Source organism: Pogoniulus pusillus, chromosome 5, assembly GCF_015220805.1.
Source record: "Pogoniulus pusillus isolate bPogPus1 chromosome 5, bPogPus1.pri, whole genome shotgun sequence".
Taxonomy (NCBI): Eukaryota; Metazoa; Chordata; class Aves; order Piciformes; family Lybiidae; genus Pogoniulus; species Pogoniulus pusillus.
In genome coordinates, this window is record NC_087268.1 from 8,391,962 (window position 1) to 8,412,493 (window position 20,532).

The 20,532-nt window shown below is 42.5% G+C and overlaps 1 protein-coding gene across 4 annotated transcripts in view; it reads left to right on the top strand.

The window, feature by feature from the left end:
* Positions 1-19,934, top strand: part of CBLB (Cbl proto-oncogene B) — a 136,692-nt gene extending 116,758 nt beyond the window's left edge. For 3 of the 4 annotated variants that reach the window (XM_064143147.1, XM_064143150.1, XM_064143149.1), the window contains 3 exons: positions 424-561; positions 3,752-3,871; positions 15,744-19,934. In XM_064143147.1, coding sequence (XP_063999217.1) covers positions 424-561; positions 3,752-3,871; positions 15,744-16,006 — 521 coding nt within the window. In that variant the 3' untranslated portion in view covers positions 16,007-19,934. Of the gene's footprint in view, positions 1-423; positions 562-3,751; positions 3,872-6,118; positions 6,191-15,743 lie in introns of those variants that run through there. The other variant, XM_064143151.1, reaches the window with a different exon arrangement.
* The last annotated feature ends 598 nt before the right edge of the window (positions 19,935-20,532 follow it).

Sequence of the window (20,532 nt, forward strand, 5' to 3'; positions counted from 1 at the left end):
GTGTCCCTGCCTATGGCAGGGCAGTTGGAACTAGATGATCTTTATGGTTCTTTCCAACCCAAACCATTCTGTGAATCTGTATTTACTTAGCCACTGAAACAGAGCTGTTACTCTACCGTGATATTCAGTGAAGCTTTCATTACAATACTCTGTTTGAATTTGAGCCACTAAAAGAAATCTCTCCTGCCACTGTCCCAGAAAAGAAACTGAGCATTGCAAAAGGTCATCCAGGGCATGTTTTAGAAGAAAGTTGTGCACAGCAGGAGTCAGGTTTACATTTTCATTACCGGAGTCACTGAACTGCTGGATGAACCCTAAGCCTTGGCAGCTAGAGAAGGCTAAATTTTAAGCATCACCTTTTCTTCTACAGTTCTTAATGAAGGGTTGCTGATCTGATTACTTTTATTTTTTTCTACAATGCAGGTGAAGATACATTTGATAACTCACCCCCTTCACTGCCACCACCCCCACCACCTGCTCGGCACAGCATGACTGAGCACACGAAACCTGCTGGCTCAGGGAGCAGACCTCCTTCAGGACATGAACTGTTCCTTCACCCTGGTAGGAATATAAAGAACATAATGTATTCCATTTCATTTTCCTTTCACCTGGGAAGCGTCTCTCTTTCCTGATGAAGGTTAAGATATTGAGGTGATGGAGCATGTTCAGAAAAGGAGCACAAAATTGGTGAAGGTCTGGAGAACAGGTCTTGTCAGAAATGGCTGAGAGAACTGGAGTTGTTTAGTCTGGAGAAAAGAAGGCTGAGGGGAGACTTCAGTGCTCTATTACAATTACCTGAATGAAAGTTGGAGTCAGGGGGTTTTGGTCTCTTCTCTCTAGTATCAGATGATAGAATGAGAGGAAATGGCCTGAGGCTGTGTGGAGCAGGCTTGGGTTGGATATTAGGAAAAAAATCTTTCCTTTTGAGTGTGATCAGGCATTGGAACAGCCTGCCCAGGGATGTGATGAACTCATCATCCCTGGAGGTGTGTAAAAGATGTAGATGTCATGCTTGGGGATATGGCTTAGTGATGGACTTAATTGGACTGGCTGATCTTGGAGGTGTTTTCCAATATAAATTACTCTCTGGTCCTATGAGAAGAACATCCTGCTTTGTTAGAACTGCTGTGAAACTTTGCTGCAAAACTCTCACTTGTGAGCAGAGTTGCAGGCATCTGTAGTTCAGTACCTTGTTGATAAGTTCACTTTTCACCTGTCTCTCCCTGTGAATCACTATGACACTTTCACTCCAGTATTTCGCTTCTAAAAGGTACAAATCTTATATTCACAATGTACAGTTTTTGTCTTTGTGTTGAAAAGTCTTTGATTGCCAGGTTAGCTAAACTGAATACATTTCCTGGTGATGACTACAACAGGATTTTTGGGGTTGTGGAGCATACCATATGTGGCTTTTCTTTCCTCTATGGAAGATTTTGTAGGATGTTGCTGTCTGAACTTCACCTGTCCCAGGAATATTTCCAGTGATTATCTTACCCTGTGGTGTGGTTAGATGTCTTCCTCCTGTCTGCTTTTCTTCAAAGCTGTATGGAGAGGAATAAATACCTGATGGGGACCTATGGGACCTGCATGAAGGCTGTGAAGGGGCTGTTCAGAAGAGCTGGTAGTGATAGGATGAAGAGCATTAGATTGAAACCAGAGCAGGGAAAATTTAGTTTGGACAATAGGAAAAAGTTCTTTACTGTAAGGTGGTGAGACACTGAAATGGGTTGATCAGAGAAGCTGTGGATGCCATATCCCTGGAAGTGTTGAAGACCAGGCTGGATGAGGCTTTGAGCATCCTGATACAGAAGGAGGTGTCCCTGCCTATTGCAGAGGAGTTGGAACAAGATGATCATTAAGGTCCCATGCAGCTCAAGCCAGTCTGTGGTTCTATGATTGTATGATTGAAGCCCCATCCCAGAAGACATTCAGTATCAGACTTGATGTGGCCCTGGGCAGCTTGATCTAGTTGGAGGTGACCCTGCTGACTGCAGGGTGGGGTTGAACAAGATGACCTTTGAAGGTCTCTTCCAACCCAGTGCTAGCTATGAATCTGTGAACAGCGTCACAAGAAGGCCAGAAAGTAGATGACAGATGTAACTTCATGATGGCCTGATAGGTTGTCAGGTGTTTGGCTGATCTTTGTGAATGATAACATAGAATCAACCAGGTTGGAAGAGACCTCCAAGATCATCTAGTCCAACCTATCACCCAGCCCTATCCAATCAACTAGACCATGGCACTAAGTGCCTCAGCCAGGCTTTTCTTGAAGACCCCCAGGGACGGTGCCTCCACCACCTCCCTGGGCAGCCCATTCCAATGGGAAATCATGATGAAAGTGAGCTAGTTTAGGCTGATCTGGAGTGACCTTTCATGAGATGTTTGTGTAACATGTTCTTTTGCTGCCAAACAAGGCCTGACATTGAGTAATTTGCCACAAGTGTGTCTATTTTATAGTGCAAATTCATCTCAGTGTGTTACTTCCTCACCTAAGCCTCTGAGTGCATCCAGGTAAAAAACAAACACGTAGCATGGTCCAGGATTTAAAGGTTGTTCTTCATAAATGCAGGAGCAGGAATTAATTTATTTTCCACACTTCAAAATAAAAGTAATGTAAGCTTCAGCAGTCCCAAGCTGAGTGGATTCCCACTGAACAGTTGTAACAGGAATGGAGAGGAAAAATGGAAGCCCTCAGAGACCCACACAACCCCTGTCCTATCTGTGTGCAGTTCCCACGAAAGTTTTAAGTAATTTTTGCTTCCAAACAGTCTTAAGAAGCATTACTGATAGTGTTTAAAATAAAAAGAAGCTCTTAATCTAAAATCTGGAAGATGTCTGTATGGCCATCTATTTTTCTTCATGTTTGCATAGTGAATACAATCTCATGGCAGCAGTTTTCATTAATCTTAGAAGTGTATACATCTCCTTAGCCATGCATGGTTGTGTAGATTGATCTTTTTTTATTTGTATGGTATTTCTAAAGCCATATTATTCACTTTAAATCTTGTCAGATAAGCTGTTCTTGATGATTTATGGTGACTTTTTGATGAGTGGTTTCCATGCAAGTCTTGGGGGTTATTTCTCAGCTATCCATCAGAGCCTGTCATATTAGAATAATCATCTCATCAACAACAGGTAGCTTTAGACTGGGTTGTAGGAAGAAATTCTTTGCAGTGAGGGTGGTGAGACAGTTTAACAGCTTGCCCAGGGAGGTTGTGGGTGGCCCATCCCTGAAGGTGTTCAAGGCCAGGTTGGATGGATCCTTGAGCAACCTGGTCTAGTGGAAGGTGTCCCTGCTTGTGGCAGGGGAGTTGGAACAAGATGATCTTTAATGTCCCTTCCAACCCAAACCATTCTATGACTCTATGAACAGCAAGAAGTTGCCTTTGTATACACACACTCTTATGAGTCCATAGCAGAAACCCTGTCTAGGATGTTGTTAACACTTGTTCAGCTGCATCCTCAATAGCCAATAAAAATCCAAACAAGAAACCTCAAACCAACCAATCAACCAAAGAAACCAAAGAAACAACAAAAAAGGACCCTAACAAACCCCAAGCAAACAGGCAAACCAAACCAAACAAAAAAACCTCTTCCAGATAATAATTCTCATTATAGAATCATAGAATCAACTAGGTTGGAAGAGACCTCCAAGATCATCCAGTCCAACCTATCCCCCATCCCCATCCAGTCAACTAGACCATGGCCATTGTTCTAAAACACCTTTTTTGTTGTTGTTCTCTTGTTACAGATCCTCATTTTGACCCAATATCTGGTCATGTTCCTTTGCCACCTGCTCGTAGAGTAACTGGAGAAAATGTCAAAACAAATCGGACATCTCAAGACTATGATCAACTTCCTCCCCCTTCAGGTAAGGTAGAAAACTGTTCTTGCAGAAAATTACAACTCCATCAAGCAAATAACTTTCATCCATAAAGCCCAATGAGGTTTCTTGTCACTCTGGGCAACAAATGGCATTACCAAAATCTGAACTCATCAAAGGAGAACAAAAAGGGTTTGCTTTAAAAAGGTAGAAGAGGCAACTTGTTGTCTGTAGCTGTAGATGCTGTAGAAGTTACAGCTACAGTTCTGCTGTACAGTTCTACTAGCTGCTAGAATGAATGCATAAATGAATTGTAGTTCTTGTTAGCTTTTTAAGAAGGGCAGAGGTTTTTCTGGCACCTTTAAAGCTCACAAGACATCAGAATCATAGAATCAACCAGGTTGGAAGAGACCTCCAAGATCATCCAGTCCAACCTAGCACCCAGCCCTGTCCAGTCAACCAGACCATGGCACTATGTGCCTCAGCCAGGCTTTGCTTGAAGACCTCCAGAGTCGGTGCCTCCACCACCTCCCTGGGCAGCCCATTCCAATGCCAATCACTCTCTCTGGCAAGAACTTCCTCCTAATATCCAGCCTATACTTCCCCCGGCACACCTTGAGACTGTGTCCCCTTGTTCTGTTGCTGGTTGCCTGGGAGAATTCCTGCAAGGGCACACACATCTCACTTCCATCTTTGTTTCATGATTTCCTGAAAAAAAAAGCACACAAAAGTAGCTTCATTCTCTGCAGTATTGTTATTTTCTGATCTTTGTTTTGCTAATATGCTGGTCTGAACTTCTAAGAAAATGTTAAAATGTGTCTTAATAGAACAACCTGGGTGCTAGGTTGGCCTGGATGATCTTGGAGGTCTCTTCCAACCTGGTTGATTCTATGAACAAGAACAAAACTCAATTAATAATCAGTCTCCCATTTGCAACAGCTACCAACAGAAGCAAATCCTTAGCCCTGGAAATTTTGCTTATGGTTTTCAGGTAACACAAATGGTATTAACAGGAAAGCTTCTCACATTAATTGAAATAGCAGTGCTAACTGTATTTTGCAACATCTTTCACCAACTTTTAGGCAAATTTTCATCTCTTTGGATTTGAAGGGTCTGGAACACAAACCCTATGAGGAGAAGCTGAGGGAGCTGGGGTTGTTTAGCCTAGAGAAGAGGAGGCTCAGGGGGGACCTCATTGCTGTCTGCAACTACCTGAAGGGACATTGTAGCCAGGTGGGGTTGGTCTCTTCTCTCAGGCAACCAGCAACAGAACAAGGGGACACAGTCTCAAGTTGTGCCAGGGGAAGTATAGGCTGGATGTTAGGAGGAAGTTCTTGCCAGAGAGAGTGATTGGCATTGGAATGGGCTGCCCAGGGAGGTGGTGGAGTCACTGTCCCTGGAGGTGTTCAAGAAAAGCCTGGCTGAGGCACTTAGTGCCATGGTCTAGTTGACTGGCTAGGGCTGGGTGCTAGGTTGGCCTGGATGATCTTGGAGGTCTCTTCCAACCTGGTTGATTCTATGATTTGTATAGTGTATGAGGGAGTGAATTTGTCCTTTCGCTGGGTTAAGAGACTGCACTAAAAAACAAATAATGCTTTGAACCATTATTTATTCTCCAGATATGAGATAATTGATCACCAAAACTATTTTCTGGTGCATAAAGAAAGGAAAGAGACTTAATTTCTTCAGTCTTTCTGTTGTAATATCAGCAGTGTTTAATTACAACAATCACAAATGGAAAATTGATACCTTTTTTAAAGAGTAATTTGGTCTCTCCTTCCCAGGGATATTTAGTTCTACCCTGCTGGGGTGTAGAAAAGAAAGAATATATTTTTTAAACTTAAAATATGACTTAAGGTGCAGGGGAAGTTAAATAAGCCTCAGGAGTGCTGCAGAATGTTAACAAATAGCACATCTGAGAATGAATGTGATGCCTTTGGGAAATAGTAGCATTTTGGGAGAGGATACATATACTAGTGTAGCACTGCTTCTCTTTTTCTCCTGTTAATAAAAGACAGTTGTTTTATAATGCATGTTTTATATGTGACACTGTGCAGGATCTCTTTGTCTTGCAGAGTTAACCTTCATTATTTAGGACACTTAGAATTATTTTACAATATAAATGATAACAGTGATATAAATATATTTTTAATGTATGGAATTTTCCTACAATTATTCCAGTTCTGTGGCAGAACAACTTTTAATTCCCCTGAGTTACTGCAGGAGCTTTGGTTCTTCAGATCTTGGATCTTTCTGCTGTTACTTAATACTTTTCTATCTGTGCGTTTCCCACAGCTATCTCCTAAGATGCCCACATGTTGACCTTTGCTATAAATATCATTCCAAATCAGCATGATGTACAGCAAGATATTCAATTTAATTTCAATTAAATGAAAACTCTGTGATGGATCATGTCATAGTCTTAATTGGAAAGTTGTTTTCACAGTGGCAGTCGTTCCATAGATCAGAACTGATGAGCTTCATGAACTGATGAACTGATTCACCTTCATCTATGATATCAAAAGACAGTGCAGAGAGTGGAACTGTATTCAGAACTTTTATTTTTGTGTTTATTCTGAGCTGATCAAATCACAGAGGAAATTCTTTATTTCATCCCTTTTCTATGGTGACTCTTTGAACTAGCTGGACAAGAAATGTAGTTCTCTCTAGGGCTAATTACAATTTAGCTACTGGCTCCCTGCAGTAGCATGGAGGGTCCTTTAACTTCTGTGATTCAGTTTGACTGGTTTTGAGGTTGATGTCAGGATATTTAACTGAATCATTAACATGTAATGAGAAATTTATTCTAATTCAGAAACATACTCAGTATTGAACAGCTCATAAATTCATAAAATGCTTTGGGTTGGAAAGGACCTTGAAGATCATCTAGTTCCTATCACCCTGACATGGGCAGGGACACCTTCTGGTAGACCACATTGCTCAAGGCCTCATCCAACGTGGCTTTGAATACCTCCAGGGAGGAGGCATCCATGGCCTTCCTGGGCAACCTGTTCCAATGTGTCTCCACCCTCACTGCAAAGAATTTCTTCCTAATATCCAATCTAAATCTCCCCTCTTCCGTCTTGAATCCATTGTCCCTCCTCCTGTCACTACAAGCCCTTGTAAAGTAGCCCTCCCCATCTCTCCTGTAGCCCCTTTTAGGTCTGGAAGGCCTCTATAATTTCTGCCTAGAGAAGGCTCTGGTAAGAACAGACTCAACTCTTGTAGCCTGTCCCGCTAGGGGAGGTGCTGCATCTCTCTGAACATCTTTATGGTCTCTTTTGGACCCTCTCCAACTGTTTGATGTCCATCTCATGTTGGGGCAGCAAAACTGGATGGAGTACTCTAGCTGTGGTCTCCTCAGAGTCTTTTTATAACCAGGTGATCTGCCTGGTGGACATGGGGAAGGCTGTGGATGTAGTCTACTTGGACTTCAGCCAGCCACACTGTCGGCCATAGCAAGCTCCTGGCCAAGCTGGCAGCCCATGGCTTGGACAGGGGCACTGTGTGCTGGGTTAGGAACTGGCTGGATGGCCGGGCCCAGAGAGTGGTGGTGAATGGTGCTACATCCAATTGGCAGTCAGTCATGAGTGGTGTGCCCCAGGGATCAGCGCTGGTCCCAGTCCTGTTCAGTATCTTCATTGATGATCTGGATGAAGGGATTGAGTCCAGCATCAGTAAGTTTGCAGATGACACCAAGTTGGGAGCATGTGTTGATCTGTTAGGGAGTAGGAAGGCCCTGCAGAGAGCCCTTGACAGGCTGGATGGATGGATGGGCACAGTCCAATGCCATGAGTTTTACCAAGGCCAAGTGCAGGGTTCTGCACTTTGGCCACAACAACCCCACGCAGCGCTACAGGCTGGGGACAGAGTGGCTGGAGAGCAGCCAGGCAGAGAGGGACGTAGGTTTACTGGTTGGCAGCTGACTGAACATGAGCCAGCAGTGTGCCCAGGTGGCCAAGAAGGCCAATAGCATCCTGGCCTATATAAGGAATAGTGTGGCCAGCAGGACCAGGGGAGTCATTCTTCTGTACTCAACACTGGTCAGGCCACACCTTGAGTACTGTGTCCAGTTCTGGGCCCCTCAGTTTAAGAAAGATGTTGAGGTGCTTGAACATGTCCAGAGAAAGGCACTAAGGCTGGTGAGGGGGCTGGAGCACAGCCTTATGAGGAACAGCAGAGGGAACTGGGGGTGTTTAGCCTGGAGAACAGGGGAGACCTCATTGCTCTCTACAACTACCTGAAAGGAGGTTGTAGCCAGGTGGGGGTTGGTCTCTTCCTCCAGGCACCCAGTGACAGAACAAGAGGACACAGTCTCAAATTGCACCAGGGCAGGTTTAGGCTGGATGTTAGGAAGAAGTTCTTCAAGGAAAGACTGATTGGCATTGGAGTGGGCTGCCTGGGGAGGTGGTGGAGTCCCCATCCCTGGCGGAGTTTAGAAGGAGGCTGGATGAGGCACTTAGTGCCATGGTTTAGCTAATTAGAAGGGTTAGGTGATAGGTTGGACTTGATGATCCTAGAAGTCTCTTCCAACTTGGTTAATTCTGTGATTCTGTGAAAAGCAAGAGGAGGTATTGCTGCTAGCATGTTTTACCTAAACACAGCCAATGATCAGTTCGAGAGGTAGAAGAAATTTAAGCCTTCATTGTAGCAGTCTGCTATATTGCACTGAATGTAGTTACTGTTTCAGAAATTGATTCAAATGGCTAGTTAAGGATATTGGTTCTGCTGCCTGTTCCCTCACTTGCCCTTATTAACATTAAAGCACTTGCAAGCAAATCTAAATTCCTTTATACAGAGATGTTAGGTGGAAGCTGCTCTGTACTATTTCAAGGTGAATTTCAATTAACCCCAGGGGGAATAATGTGATACAGAATATGAAGATCATGCCAAACAGTTTGATGGACCAATATGTGCAGTTACTACAGGGAAGACTCTACAGAAGGACCTGGAAAGGCTAGACTGATGAGTTGGGGTCAATTGTATAAAGCTTAACAAGGCCAAGGTCCTGTACTTGGGGTCACAGTGATCCCATACAATGCACGAGGCTTGGGGCAGAGTGCCTGGAAAGCTTCCCAGTAGAGAAAGGCCTGGAGGTGTTGGTTGACAGCTGTCTGAATATGAGCCAGCAGTGTCCCTAGGTAGACAAGAAGGCAAACTGCATCCTGGCCTATGTCAGGAGTGGTGGGACAAGCAGCACGAAGGCATTTAAAAGATGCAGAAATGTGGTGCTAAGGCACATGGTTTAGCACCAGACTTGGCAGAGTTAGATAACAGTTGAACTTGACAGTCCAAGGTCTTTTCCAATCAAAATGATGCTGTGATTCTAGTGTTTTCTCCCTATTCTCTCAGCAGCCTAACATAGATGTCCCTTGGGTATGCTTTGTTCCTGTATCCTAGTTAGGTTCGATGTAGCTGCTTGCCTCTGCTCCATAGAAGACCTTTGCCACCTGTTTCTTTAGATGTTTCTCAGTCTGGCAATGAAAGACAGAGGAAGGTACAGGAGAAGCAACAGGAAGACAATTTCACAACAAGAACAGGATATATTTCACAGCAGAGAGAAATAAGTGTTGGAACACTTAAAAATATCCTGTCCCTGCTGTGCCACAGCTTTACATTACTTTTTTTTTCCTGTACTTTTAAAACACTTACTCACAGGCTGCATCATGTTGGAAGGGACCCTCAAAGGTCATCTTGTCCAGCCTCCCTGCAGTGAGCAGGGACACCTCCAGTGAGATCAGAAGGCCTCAACCACATCCCTGGACAGCGTGTTCCAGTATTTCACCACTCTCACTGTGAGCAACTTCCTCCTAATGCCCAACCTAAATCTCCCCTGTTCCAGTTCCAAACCATTGGCTCTCATCCTATCACTACAAGCCCTTCTAACCAGTTTTTCCCCAGCTTTCACATAGAATCATAGAATCAACCAGGTTGGAAGAGACCTCCAAGAACATCCAGGCCAACCTAGCACCCAGCCCTAGCCAGTCAACTAGACCATGGCACTAAGTGCCTCATCCAGGCTTTGCTTCAACACCTCCAGGGACGGTGCCTCCACCACCTCCCTGGGCAGCCCATTCCAATGCCAATCACTCTCTCTGGCAACAACTTCCTCCTAACATCCAGCCTAGACTTCCCCCGGCACAACTTGAGACTGTGTCCTCTTGTTCTATTGCTGGTTGCCTGGGAGAAGAGACCAACCCCCACCTGGCTACAACCTCCCTTCAGGTAGTTGTAGACAGCAATGAGGTCACCCCTGAGCCTTCTCTTCTCCAGGCTGCACACCCCCAGCTCCCTCAGCCTCTCCTCATAGGGTTTGTTTTCCAGGCCCCTCACCAGCTTTGTCACCCTTCTCTGGACTCTGTTCAGATATTAAATGAGCCTGTGTCTGCCTTTATACTAACTTGTTACTTAAGGGTTAAATGTAGGGCTGAATTACAGAAATGTGACTGATAGAGGAAGCTCCTTGCTGTAGAAACCCTTAATTGAATTACATAATTAGAAAATCTCTTCCAGTTTTCAGTTAGACATCCGCAGTGGCTGAAACATCAGAGAGAAGGGGAGATTGGGAAAGAAAGTCCTGCTTAAATACCTCTATCTCAGTGTCCAGATGGACATGCAGCTTAGGCTTAGTATCTTTAAGCTCAGGATCCCATGTGATACCCAGCTTCAGCTAAAATGTTATATGGATGCAAAGATACAGCCAGAGATGTCAGCACTTAACAAAATAATAATGGGAATTGAGTTAGAGAGGGCTGAGGATCTGGAAGAGTGCGCTATAGAGAGAGATGTCACTGCCGGGAGAAGAAAATGTCTGTGCTGCAAATCTGCTGACAGAATTAAACATGACCTCTCTAAATGATGTGATTGCTTAATAAAGTTTGCTTGGAAGCTTCAGCAAAGTGATGGGTTCATACAAGAAATGACACCAGTTTAAAGCCTGTATTAGACTGGGGAGAGCAGAAAATATCTCATGTAAAACAGATTCAGAAGGACCTGGTCTGTGCATAAGGATCTTCTTCAAGCCAGGGAAAACGTTAAGTTGCCTAATTTAATTTTGTTTCATCCTCTATAGAAATGAAGACCATAATGAAATGTGCATATTTAAAGTGTGAAAGGTTTCTGAAAGAAAACTTCTTGGGTTTAACATGATGCAGCATTAAATGCATTAAATTCAGTTACAGTCTTGAGATTTCTAAAGTCAGTGAAGTGAGAAATTTGAACTTCTTTCTGATTTGTTTTTTAGTGATCAATGACATTTTGTGAGCTATAGTTGGTTTTATAGAATCACAGAATGATTTAGGTGGGAAAGGACCTTAAAGGTCATCTAATTACAACCCCCTTGCCATGGGCAGGGACACCTTTCACTAGACCAGTTCTCTCAAGGCCTCACCCAGTCTGGCCTTGAACACCTGCAGGGAGAGGGTATCCACAACCTGCCTGGGCAACCTGTTGCAGTCTCTCACCACCCTCACTGCAATGGATTTCTTTCTAATATCCATTATAAAACTACCCTTCTTAGGCTTCCCAAACCAGTGTGTTTTGTGGATCTGCTTTAGGTGTGGTTACTAGAATGTTTTGTGGTTATACAGTTCTTTTCATGGAATCATAGAATTGTTTTGGTTGGAACCACCATCTAAGAGCACCGAGTCCATCTGTCAGCCTAATACCACTGTGGCCTTTGAAACACTTAGCACCTCAGTCTTTTCCTTGTACTTGCCCACTCTGTACTTGCCTGACCGCCTGGACAGATGGGCAGAGTCCAATGGGATGGGGTTCAATAGCTCCAAGTGCAGGGTGCTGCACTTTGGCCACAACAACCCCATGCAGAGATACAGGCTGGGGTCGGAGTGGCTGGAGAGCAGCCAGACAGAGAGGGATCTGGGGGTGCTGATTGATACCCGCCTGAACATGAGCCAGCAGTGTGCCCAGGTGGCCAAGAGAGCCAGTGGCATCCTGGCCTGCATCAGGAATGGTGTGGTCAGCAGGAGCAGGGAGGTCATTCTGCCCCTGTACTCTGCACTGGTTAGACCACACCTTGAGTACTGTGTTCAGTTCTGGGCCCCCCAGTTTAGGAGGGACATTGAGATGCTTGAGCGTGTCCAGAGCAGGGCGACGAGGCTGGTGAGAGGCCTTGAGCACAGCCCTACGAGGAGAGGCTGAGGGAGCTGGGATTGTTTAGCCTGGAGAAGAGGAGGCTCAGGGGTGACCTTATTGCTGTCTACAACTACCTGAGGGGTGGTTGTGGCCAGGAGGAGGTTGCTCTCTTCTCTCAGGTGGCCAGCACCAGAACAAGAGGACACAGCCTCAGGCTGTGCCAGGGGAGATTTAGGCTGGAGGTGAGGAGAAAGTTCTTCACTGAGAGAGTCATTGGACACTGGAATGGGCTGCCCGGGGAGGTGGTGGAGTCGCCGTCCCTGGGGCAGTTCAAGGCAAGGTTGGACGTGGCACTTGGTGCCATGGTCTGGCCTTGAGCTCTGTGGTAAAGGGTTGGACTTGATGATCTGTGAGGTCTCTTCCAACCCTGATGATACTGTGAAAAAAAAAACCTGTGAAAATACTCTTCCCCTCTCTCTGCTGAATCCAACAAAGGACAGAGATTTGCCTTAGTTTTTTGTTGCTAATGTATTTGTAGAGGGATTCCCTGTTCCCTTTAACAGCTGAAGCCAAATTAATTTCCAGTTGTGCTTTGGCACTTACAGTTTTCTCCCTGTGTAGTCTAATGACAGTCTCATAGAACATAGGAAATTCTGTCTAAACTCGTGGAAGGGCTTCTTTAATTTAAGGTTACTGGAGCACTGGAACAGACTGCCCAGAAAGGTGATGGAGTCTCCATTTCTGGAGTCATTCAGAGCCTGACTAGACTTTGTTCTGTGCATCTTGCTCTAGGTGAGCCTGCTTTGGCAAGGAGGTTGGACTTGATGATCTCTACAGGGCCCTTCCAGCACCTGTCACTCAGTGATTTTGTGAGCTTCAGAGAGAAGAAAACATAACAAATAGGAAATAGCCCTTAGTATCTGTAGGTTGTGCTAAGTATTTGGAAGGAAAGTAGGCAATGAAATTGGAACAAAAGTAGTTTTAACCCCTTACTATACATCTTTAATCACTCATCCATTTGTTATCTGAACATCACCGTATTGACAGTTTTCCTTTGACAGGACAGTAAATCTGGGGAGGGACTTTCTCCAAGGACTTTTAGGGACAGGCCAAAGGTGAGTGGATTTAAGCTGGAAGGGAGGAGATGTGGACATTATGAAGAAATTCTTTACAGTGAAGGTGGTGAGACACCGGAACACATTGTCCAGAGACTAAATAAGTAGAAGCTACATCCCTGGAAAAAACCAAGGCCAAATTGGGTGGGTTCTGAGCAACCAGGTCTAGGAGAAGGTGTCCCTGCCTACGGTGGGGGTGGGTTGGGGTTTGAGCTAGATGATCTTCAGGGTTCCTTCCAAATTCCCTGAACGAAGAAACAGAATTACAATTTATAGCAACACTCTCATCTGAATGCATGAAAACCAAGTGAGAAATAAAATGCAGCTTGATTGGACCTAGTGCACTAATGTGAATGGTTTTCATTCATCTGACTTGTTTAATGCACTTGGTTGAATTATAGTTGTCTCTGTCCAGGTAGCAGTTCATAACAGCAATACCAGAAATAAAACATTTTCATCATTAAAAAAAACATCCCTGAAGTACTTAACAGTGTAAAATGCCATTAGTCTTAGTGTAAGTAAACAGGAAACATCACAGCCAGCAATTCCTTTAATTTAGCTATCAAAGTCACTGTTGATGGAACTTGTTAGAAAACTGTTAGAAGGATTAAAGACTTTTTTTTTAATACTTTGCTCTTGAAAGTGTTTTCTGCTCTATGGCTGCTTGTATTTAAGCTTCTTATTGTGGAATCAGTGAGGATAAAAAGGTCTCAGTAAAGTACGAAGTTTACTTGAGCACAAAACTCTTGACTCAGAGAAGATTACCAAGTTTGAATATTAGTGCTTTTTTTTTTTAATATTAGCTTTTTTTTCCATCATCAGATCACAATTCTTAGCATCAGCATTAACTATGAAGATAACCTTTCTGCAGAAGATATTTCCAAAGGGGAAGTAGAGGGGAAGTACTGTGTTCTGTTCTCACCACTGTAAATACTGAAATTAGAGAGGTTTTTTTGAGATGCAAGTTATTTCTCTACTTACTTGTGTCTGCCATGCATAAAATGAGCTGCAATTGACTGGACAGAATCTACAAGATGTATCAAGGTTGAGTCCCTATGGCTAAGAATTAGAGGGAAGGCCAACAAGGCTGACACCCTGGTTGGAGTCTGTTATAGACCACCCAACCAGGAAGAAGAGGTTGATTTATTATTCTTTAATCAGCTGGAGGCTGCCTGATGATGGTTAATTCTGGGATTTTGGGCAAGTGAAGGATTTTTCTCCCTTGGGCATATTTGGATTCCTCTTCTTCACAGCTTCTGATCCTGAATAAAATTGTGATAAAATCTGGACTTTTCCTGTATTTAAAGCAAAATTCCCAAAGTGTGGGATCAGAGTTGAGAGTCTTTAAAATTTTGATTGGGTTTGTTTTTTTTCACTCTTTGCTGTTTTGTACTTTCCTTTTCATAGATTCATAATAGAACATTGGAAGTGACCTTGAAGAGACTGTAATTCAAATCCTCCTGCCATTGGCAGGAACACATTCCACTAGAACAGGTTGCTCAAGTCCTCATACAACCTCCCCTGAACACTTCCAGAGAGGTGCCATCCACAGCTTCCTTGGGCAACCTGTTCCAGTGTCTCACCACCCTGACTGTAAAGAATTTCTTCCTAATATCCAGTCTAAATCAACCCTCCTTAAGCTTCAGTCCATTCCCTCTTGTCCTGTCACTACAAGCTCTTGTAAGAAGTCACTTTTTCTTCCAACTTTGGATTGTAACATGTATATTCTTATATTATTAAAATTGTATTTCAGTTCTTTCAGTTTTGAATGTTCTTGATGAATTCAGCCTCTGTCCAAATTCTTCTTGATGAGGAGTGACAGGACTGGAATAAATGGTTACAGGCTGCATCAGGGGAGATTCAGTCTGGATATTAGGAAATGTTCCTTTACTGAAAGGGTTATCAAATGTTGGAATGGTCTGCCCATGGTGGTGGTGGAGTCACCATCTCTGAGGGTGTTCAAGCAGCATGTGGCCCTGGTGCTTAGGAACATGGTTTAGTGTTGACTAAACCCATGTGCTGGGTTGAGGGTTGGACTAGACGATCTTGGGGGTATCTTCCAATCAGATATATTCTGTGATTCTGTGAAATTTTACAATGAGGCACACTAGTGAACTCAAGTATCTCAGGAACAGTGTGGCCAGTAGGACAAGGGAGGTTATTCTTCCCCTGTACTCAGCACTGCTCAGGCCATACCTTGAGTACTGTGTCCAGTTCTGGGCCCCTCAATTCAAGAAAGATGTTGAGGTGCTGGAACATGTCCAGAGAAGGGCAACAAAGCTGGTGAGGGGCCTGAAGCAGGTGGGGGGTGGCCTTTTCTCCCAGATAACCAGCAATAGAACAAGGGGACACAGTCTCAAGTTGTGCCAGGGTAGGTATAGGCTGGATATTAGGAGGAAGTTCTTCACAGAGAGAGTGATTTCCCATTGGAATGGGCTGCCCAGGGAGGTGGTGGAGGCACCGTCCCTGGGGGTCTTCAAGAAAAGCCTGGATGAGGCACTTAGTGCCATGGTCTGGTTGATTGGTTAGGGCTGGGTGCTAGGTTGGACTGGATGATCTTGGAGGTCTCTTCCAACCTGGTTGATTCTATGATTCTATGATTCGTGTTTCTTGAAAATCTTCCTTTTCAGACTGCTTGGTGAGACTCAGCCTACCTACAGCATCCTTGTAAGCCAATTTGTAATGATTTCTATCTCCTTTATTTGAAACAGATGGTTCACAAGCACCAGCCAGACCCCCTAAGCCACTTCCTCGGAGGACTGCACCAGAAATACACCACAGGAAAGCATACAGCTCTGACAGTTCCACGGAAAATGTGGATGCAAAGATTGCAAAACTTATGGGAGAGGGCTACTCCTTTGAAGAAGTCAAGAGGGCACTTGAAATTGCCCAGAATAACGTCGATGTGGCCCGTAGTATTTTAAGAGAATTTGTCTGTTTTCCCCCACCAGTCTCCCCACGTCTCAATCTATAGCAGCATCAAGATTTTCTTGGAGCACGTGAATGCTACAGATACATGTGTGGATTGAAGAATGAGAGAAAGAAGAGAATGGAGTGGGCTTTTTTTTTTCTCTTTCATCCTTACTAGAAGGGTGTTTGTCTCCAGCCGTTTATCAAAGGCTCATGGCTGCTCTGATCAAGACTGATAAATATGCTGAGGCTTATGTATTTTTGCTAGCCATACTTTTTTAAATCAGGGTTGAACTGACAAAATAATTTAAAGAAGTTTACTTCCCTAGAACTTTTAATCTGTGAAATGCTTTTTTTTTTTTTTCTTGTTTACAAGTTGGCAAGTTACATTTTTTTCTAGTTGATGCCTGTACTATGTCCCTGTTCATATTCCCTCATATTTGTGGTCAGTTCTGCTGTAGCATTCCCAACAGTTTTCATGCTGTCCACCCCATCATCATCTAAATCATCACTTTCCAGAAGTTCTGTGTGTCTTTATTGTTTTGTTTTGTTTCCCTCTTACAAGATACTTTAATTGTTTTGGGGTTGTTTTTGCATTTCAGCTCATCAAATGCAGAAACTTTTGTGGCCTTCACTACTGATTTATTTTATTTTTTTTTCCTTCTGAGAGTCCTTTGCTTTTTAGAGAGGAAATATCTGAATGTAAAATGCATTATTTTGTCTACAAACTGCCTGCTTCAAGGTATTTTGACAGTAATGTTGGGCAGCTTTCTGTTTTAACGTGAATTCCGTGACCTCCGTGGTCCTCAAGGTATTCTATACACAATTTCCACCAAAAGGAAACAAAAATATCCCAAGCAACTAATAAAACATTTTGTGGAGCAGTGATACTGAGTTCTAACATGTGACAGCACTTTGAGATCCGAGTATTTGAATGCAAAATGATCAAAAATGACAGATGCACCTGCTAATGCTATTCTGATTACATGCTCATAGCATCAGCTCTCTATGACCTGTGTAAACTGAGGCATGCCAGGCTGAAAAGAATCTTCTTGAATCATGGCAATAGCATTCAGGTAAATTCCAGTTCTAGCTTCTTCTGTAAAGTGGGATGGTTATCCTGTGGTTCATTGTGGCTTGGATCAGTTTGTATTAACATGGAAACTTTAAATCCTTGATGCACTGTTAATTCCTGATGCTACTGTAGCAATGTTTGGGGTTTTTTTCAAAGTCCTTGAGTAACCTTCTCCTCTGTACACTTTATTAGTCTCAAGTTATGTGTTTCATAGACAAATTCATTCACTCCCAAGTTTTATTTTACATTGTTAGTGATTTTTCAGGCTTTAACTTATTTTTGAGCACAAATTGATGCAAGCCAAATTAAAAAAAACCTATCCAATTTCAGAATAGAGAGAGAGAGAGAAGATAACTTAGTCCTCAGCATCCTCAAAGTCGAGTCCAAATATTTCCAGAGTAGTTCTTAAGATTGCTGCTTACCTGTGTTTTTTGGAAACTTTGAAATCTTCTTAGCATTGATAAAAATAAACCCTTGTAGTAGTTAGAATATTTTGAGATGTGACCAGTACATGAGAATATTTTACAGTGTGCTGAGCTGGGCATGAGGTGTATGTTTATTGTTCCCTTTCAGCCGTTGGTGTTCTTCACTCAGAACAAGTGGTAGAAGTTATACACTACTTAGAGGACCAGATGACAGGTTTTGTTTTAAAAGATTTTCTTATGAAGACAGCAAATGACTGAATTGCAGGATTCAGACTGAGAACACCCAGCAGAAATGACTGTGATTATCTCCCAGGTTTGTTGTTTTACCAGAGGACTTATTGTTTAAGTAAGTAAGTTACGTTGTAGCATTACAAAGCATAGAATTGGCATCATTAATCTGCTTCACTGATAAATGATCATCAGGAGAATTCAGGGTATAGGGAAGAGCTTCTCTTGAAGTTTTGATTTAATTATTCTGAGATTATATTCTTAAAAAAGGGGCATTTGCAACTTCCTTTAAACATTCATTTCTTGAGTACAGCTCATGAAAATTCCTTGTTGAAGTTACATTCTGTGCTTCTTAGTTCAATTAAATCTCTTTCCTCTTCATTGGGAGAATGTCTTGTGTAGTCTTGAGCCCTCTTGTTCAGCTGGCTTGTTTACAGCATCACTCTAGCATTTTAGCTAACTCTAAATTCAGAATTATTCATGATATTAAATGAAACACACTGGTTGCACTGGCATTACTTAAATGAGATTCTGACATAACTGCCAGCATAGCAATGATGGCAGTGGGGAAGGAAAAAAGGAAAAAAGAAGATGACTTTGCAATGATGAGCAAACAATCTGCAGATTGAGTTTTCAAATTTGGAATCCTAATGGAGAGCTCATTTTCTCATTTTTTATTCAGCAGATTAGTATAAATTACAGCCTTACATTTCAATTAGAGGCTGGAATTGCTGCCTGATGGATTAAGGTTTTTAAATTCTTCCTTTTCCTTTCTGGTTTTGGCCACCAGTCACATTTTATTTTAGTATTTGTTAAAAGAAAAAGAAAAAGAAAAGCTTGATGAGCAATATTCTGAGTGGTAACTTGAAAAGAGTTCCATTAATCTTTAAATGAGTGTGCTAATAACGCTTCTAAATAGCGGAAGGCGAAAACTGCTTCAAACCTGGTTTGGTTAATAGTTTTAAAGTCAAACAGAATGAAATTGCTTTGCTAGAGTGTTGATGTTTACTCTGCAGGAATTAATAGGCTTAAAATAAATTAATCTGGCTACAGTCTAGTTCTCTAAACATATTTCAACCTTTGAAACACTTAAGGGGTTTGAGCCTGGCAGTGTGTTACATGCATATATAACTTTAGGGAAGACTGACTTCACTGAGAGTGCTTGAATGAGCAAAGTTGTTTGAACTCAGAAACATCAGATTTCTTCCAATTAAATATCATTGCAGGCTTTAGAGCATCGTTCTGATGTCTGTTAACCTCACTTTGTATCTCCTTTTGGCTAAAATACTGCATTTTAAGTAAGTTGGCTGTATCAGAAGTTGAGCAAAGTAAGTGGACGTCAGCAACATGGATCTTCTCCAAAGACCCAAGTAGAAAAAAATTGGAATTGTGATAAAATAAAGGAGTTTAATATGATTAGCCATGCTAATAGCTTGAGAGAACCCTAAAATGGCCACTGATAAAATGTGTTAATGTTCAGTATCTCAAGAGTGCACCTGGCACAGTTTTTTATCATAATGTGAATTTAGGAAGTTTTGTACCAGGATCATTTCTTTCTGTTATACTTGTCTCATTTCCAGCTTGAAGCTTTACTTTGCACTGATGACTCTGACCTGAAAGCATTTAAACTTGTGTCTTAAAGCTTGACAGATTTTGAAGGAAAGAAGCACCATATTCCAACCAAATTCAGGTACTACCTGTTCACCTGGAATTTAGCGCTTTTAGGAATGACTTCTTGGGGAAAAGAAAAAGGACTTCAGTAGTTTTTCCTTTGGAAGGATTTTCTTTCAAATAACTCTTTTATCTGAAAAATGCCTTTCTTAAACTTGTCTAACATGTGGCAGACTTAGTGATGTGTTCAATTAATTTATATTTTATTCAACGTTTCTTTTTAAAGTTTTGGTTATTATGTAAGCTTGAGTTCTTTATCTGTTTCATGTATTTTATAAAATCCATGTTAACAGAGTGCTGGATGGGTCTGTGATTTTTCAAGACTGTCTCTCTGGTACTGAATATTACCATTTTTTTCATGTGCTCCTTTAGAAACCATAGCCATTGTTTTGTAAACCACAAAATCGAGGCCTTGCTCTAAAACAAGGTGAATTACTGCATTGAGACATTTGCTTTGTGTCCCCATACATACATCATTTCTAAATTTCAGTCGTAAAGAAAATGTGTAAGTTGGCAGTAATTTTGGAATGTAATAGTTGTATGGCAGAAAGATGATAATCATTAAATATTTAGAATCCAGAGTGGTGAATATATATTCTGGCTGTACATTAATGTACAGATTTCTTTTTTTTTCCCTCAGGAGAATATTACAGTAAGCTCACACTGATATTTCTTTAACATCTGTGATGGTTTGGGTGTTCCCTGCCCCCACAAACTTTGGAAATCACTCTGACTAGACTCAGCCAGCTCTGAAGATATGAATGAAGCTTATATTTACAGCTAGCACAATATACAAGCAGATATTTACAGTAGATACAGTTATAGACAGAAATAGACAAGGGAAAAGGTAATGCAGAAACACAACTCCCCTCCCAGAAACCTGAGTCCCCAGGAGGGGCTCTCAACCACCCCTGCACCTTCCCCCTACCTCTCTCAACCTTACCCCAGTCCCAAGGAAGAGTGGAGGTTTGGCCAGGGGTTAGGAAGCAAAGTGGATTAGTCCAAAATGGAGGGTGAGGTTAGAGAGATGCAGCTCAGCCAGCAGCCCAAGTGAGAGTGGTTATGTATGTTTTTATTTCTTGTGTCTATACATCTCAGCAAGCCTATGAGGGAAGTAGACATCACCAGTGTTTTCCTTCTACAGCCTGTAATCTAGTTCTTCTCACCCAAACATTCTAGCTAGGCTCAAAC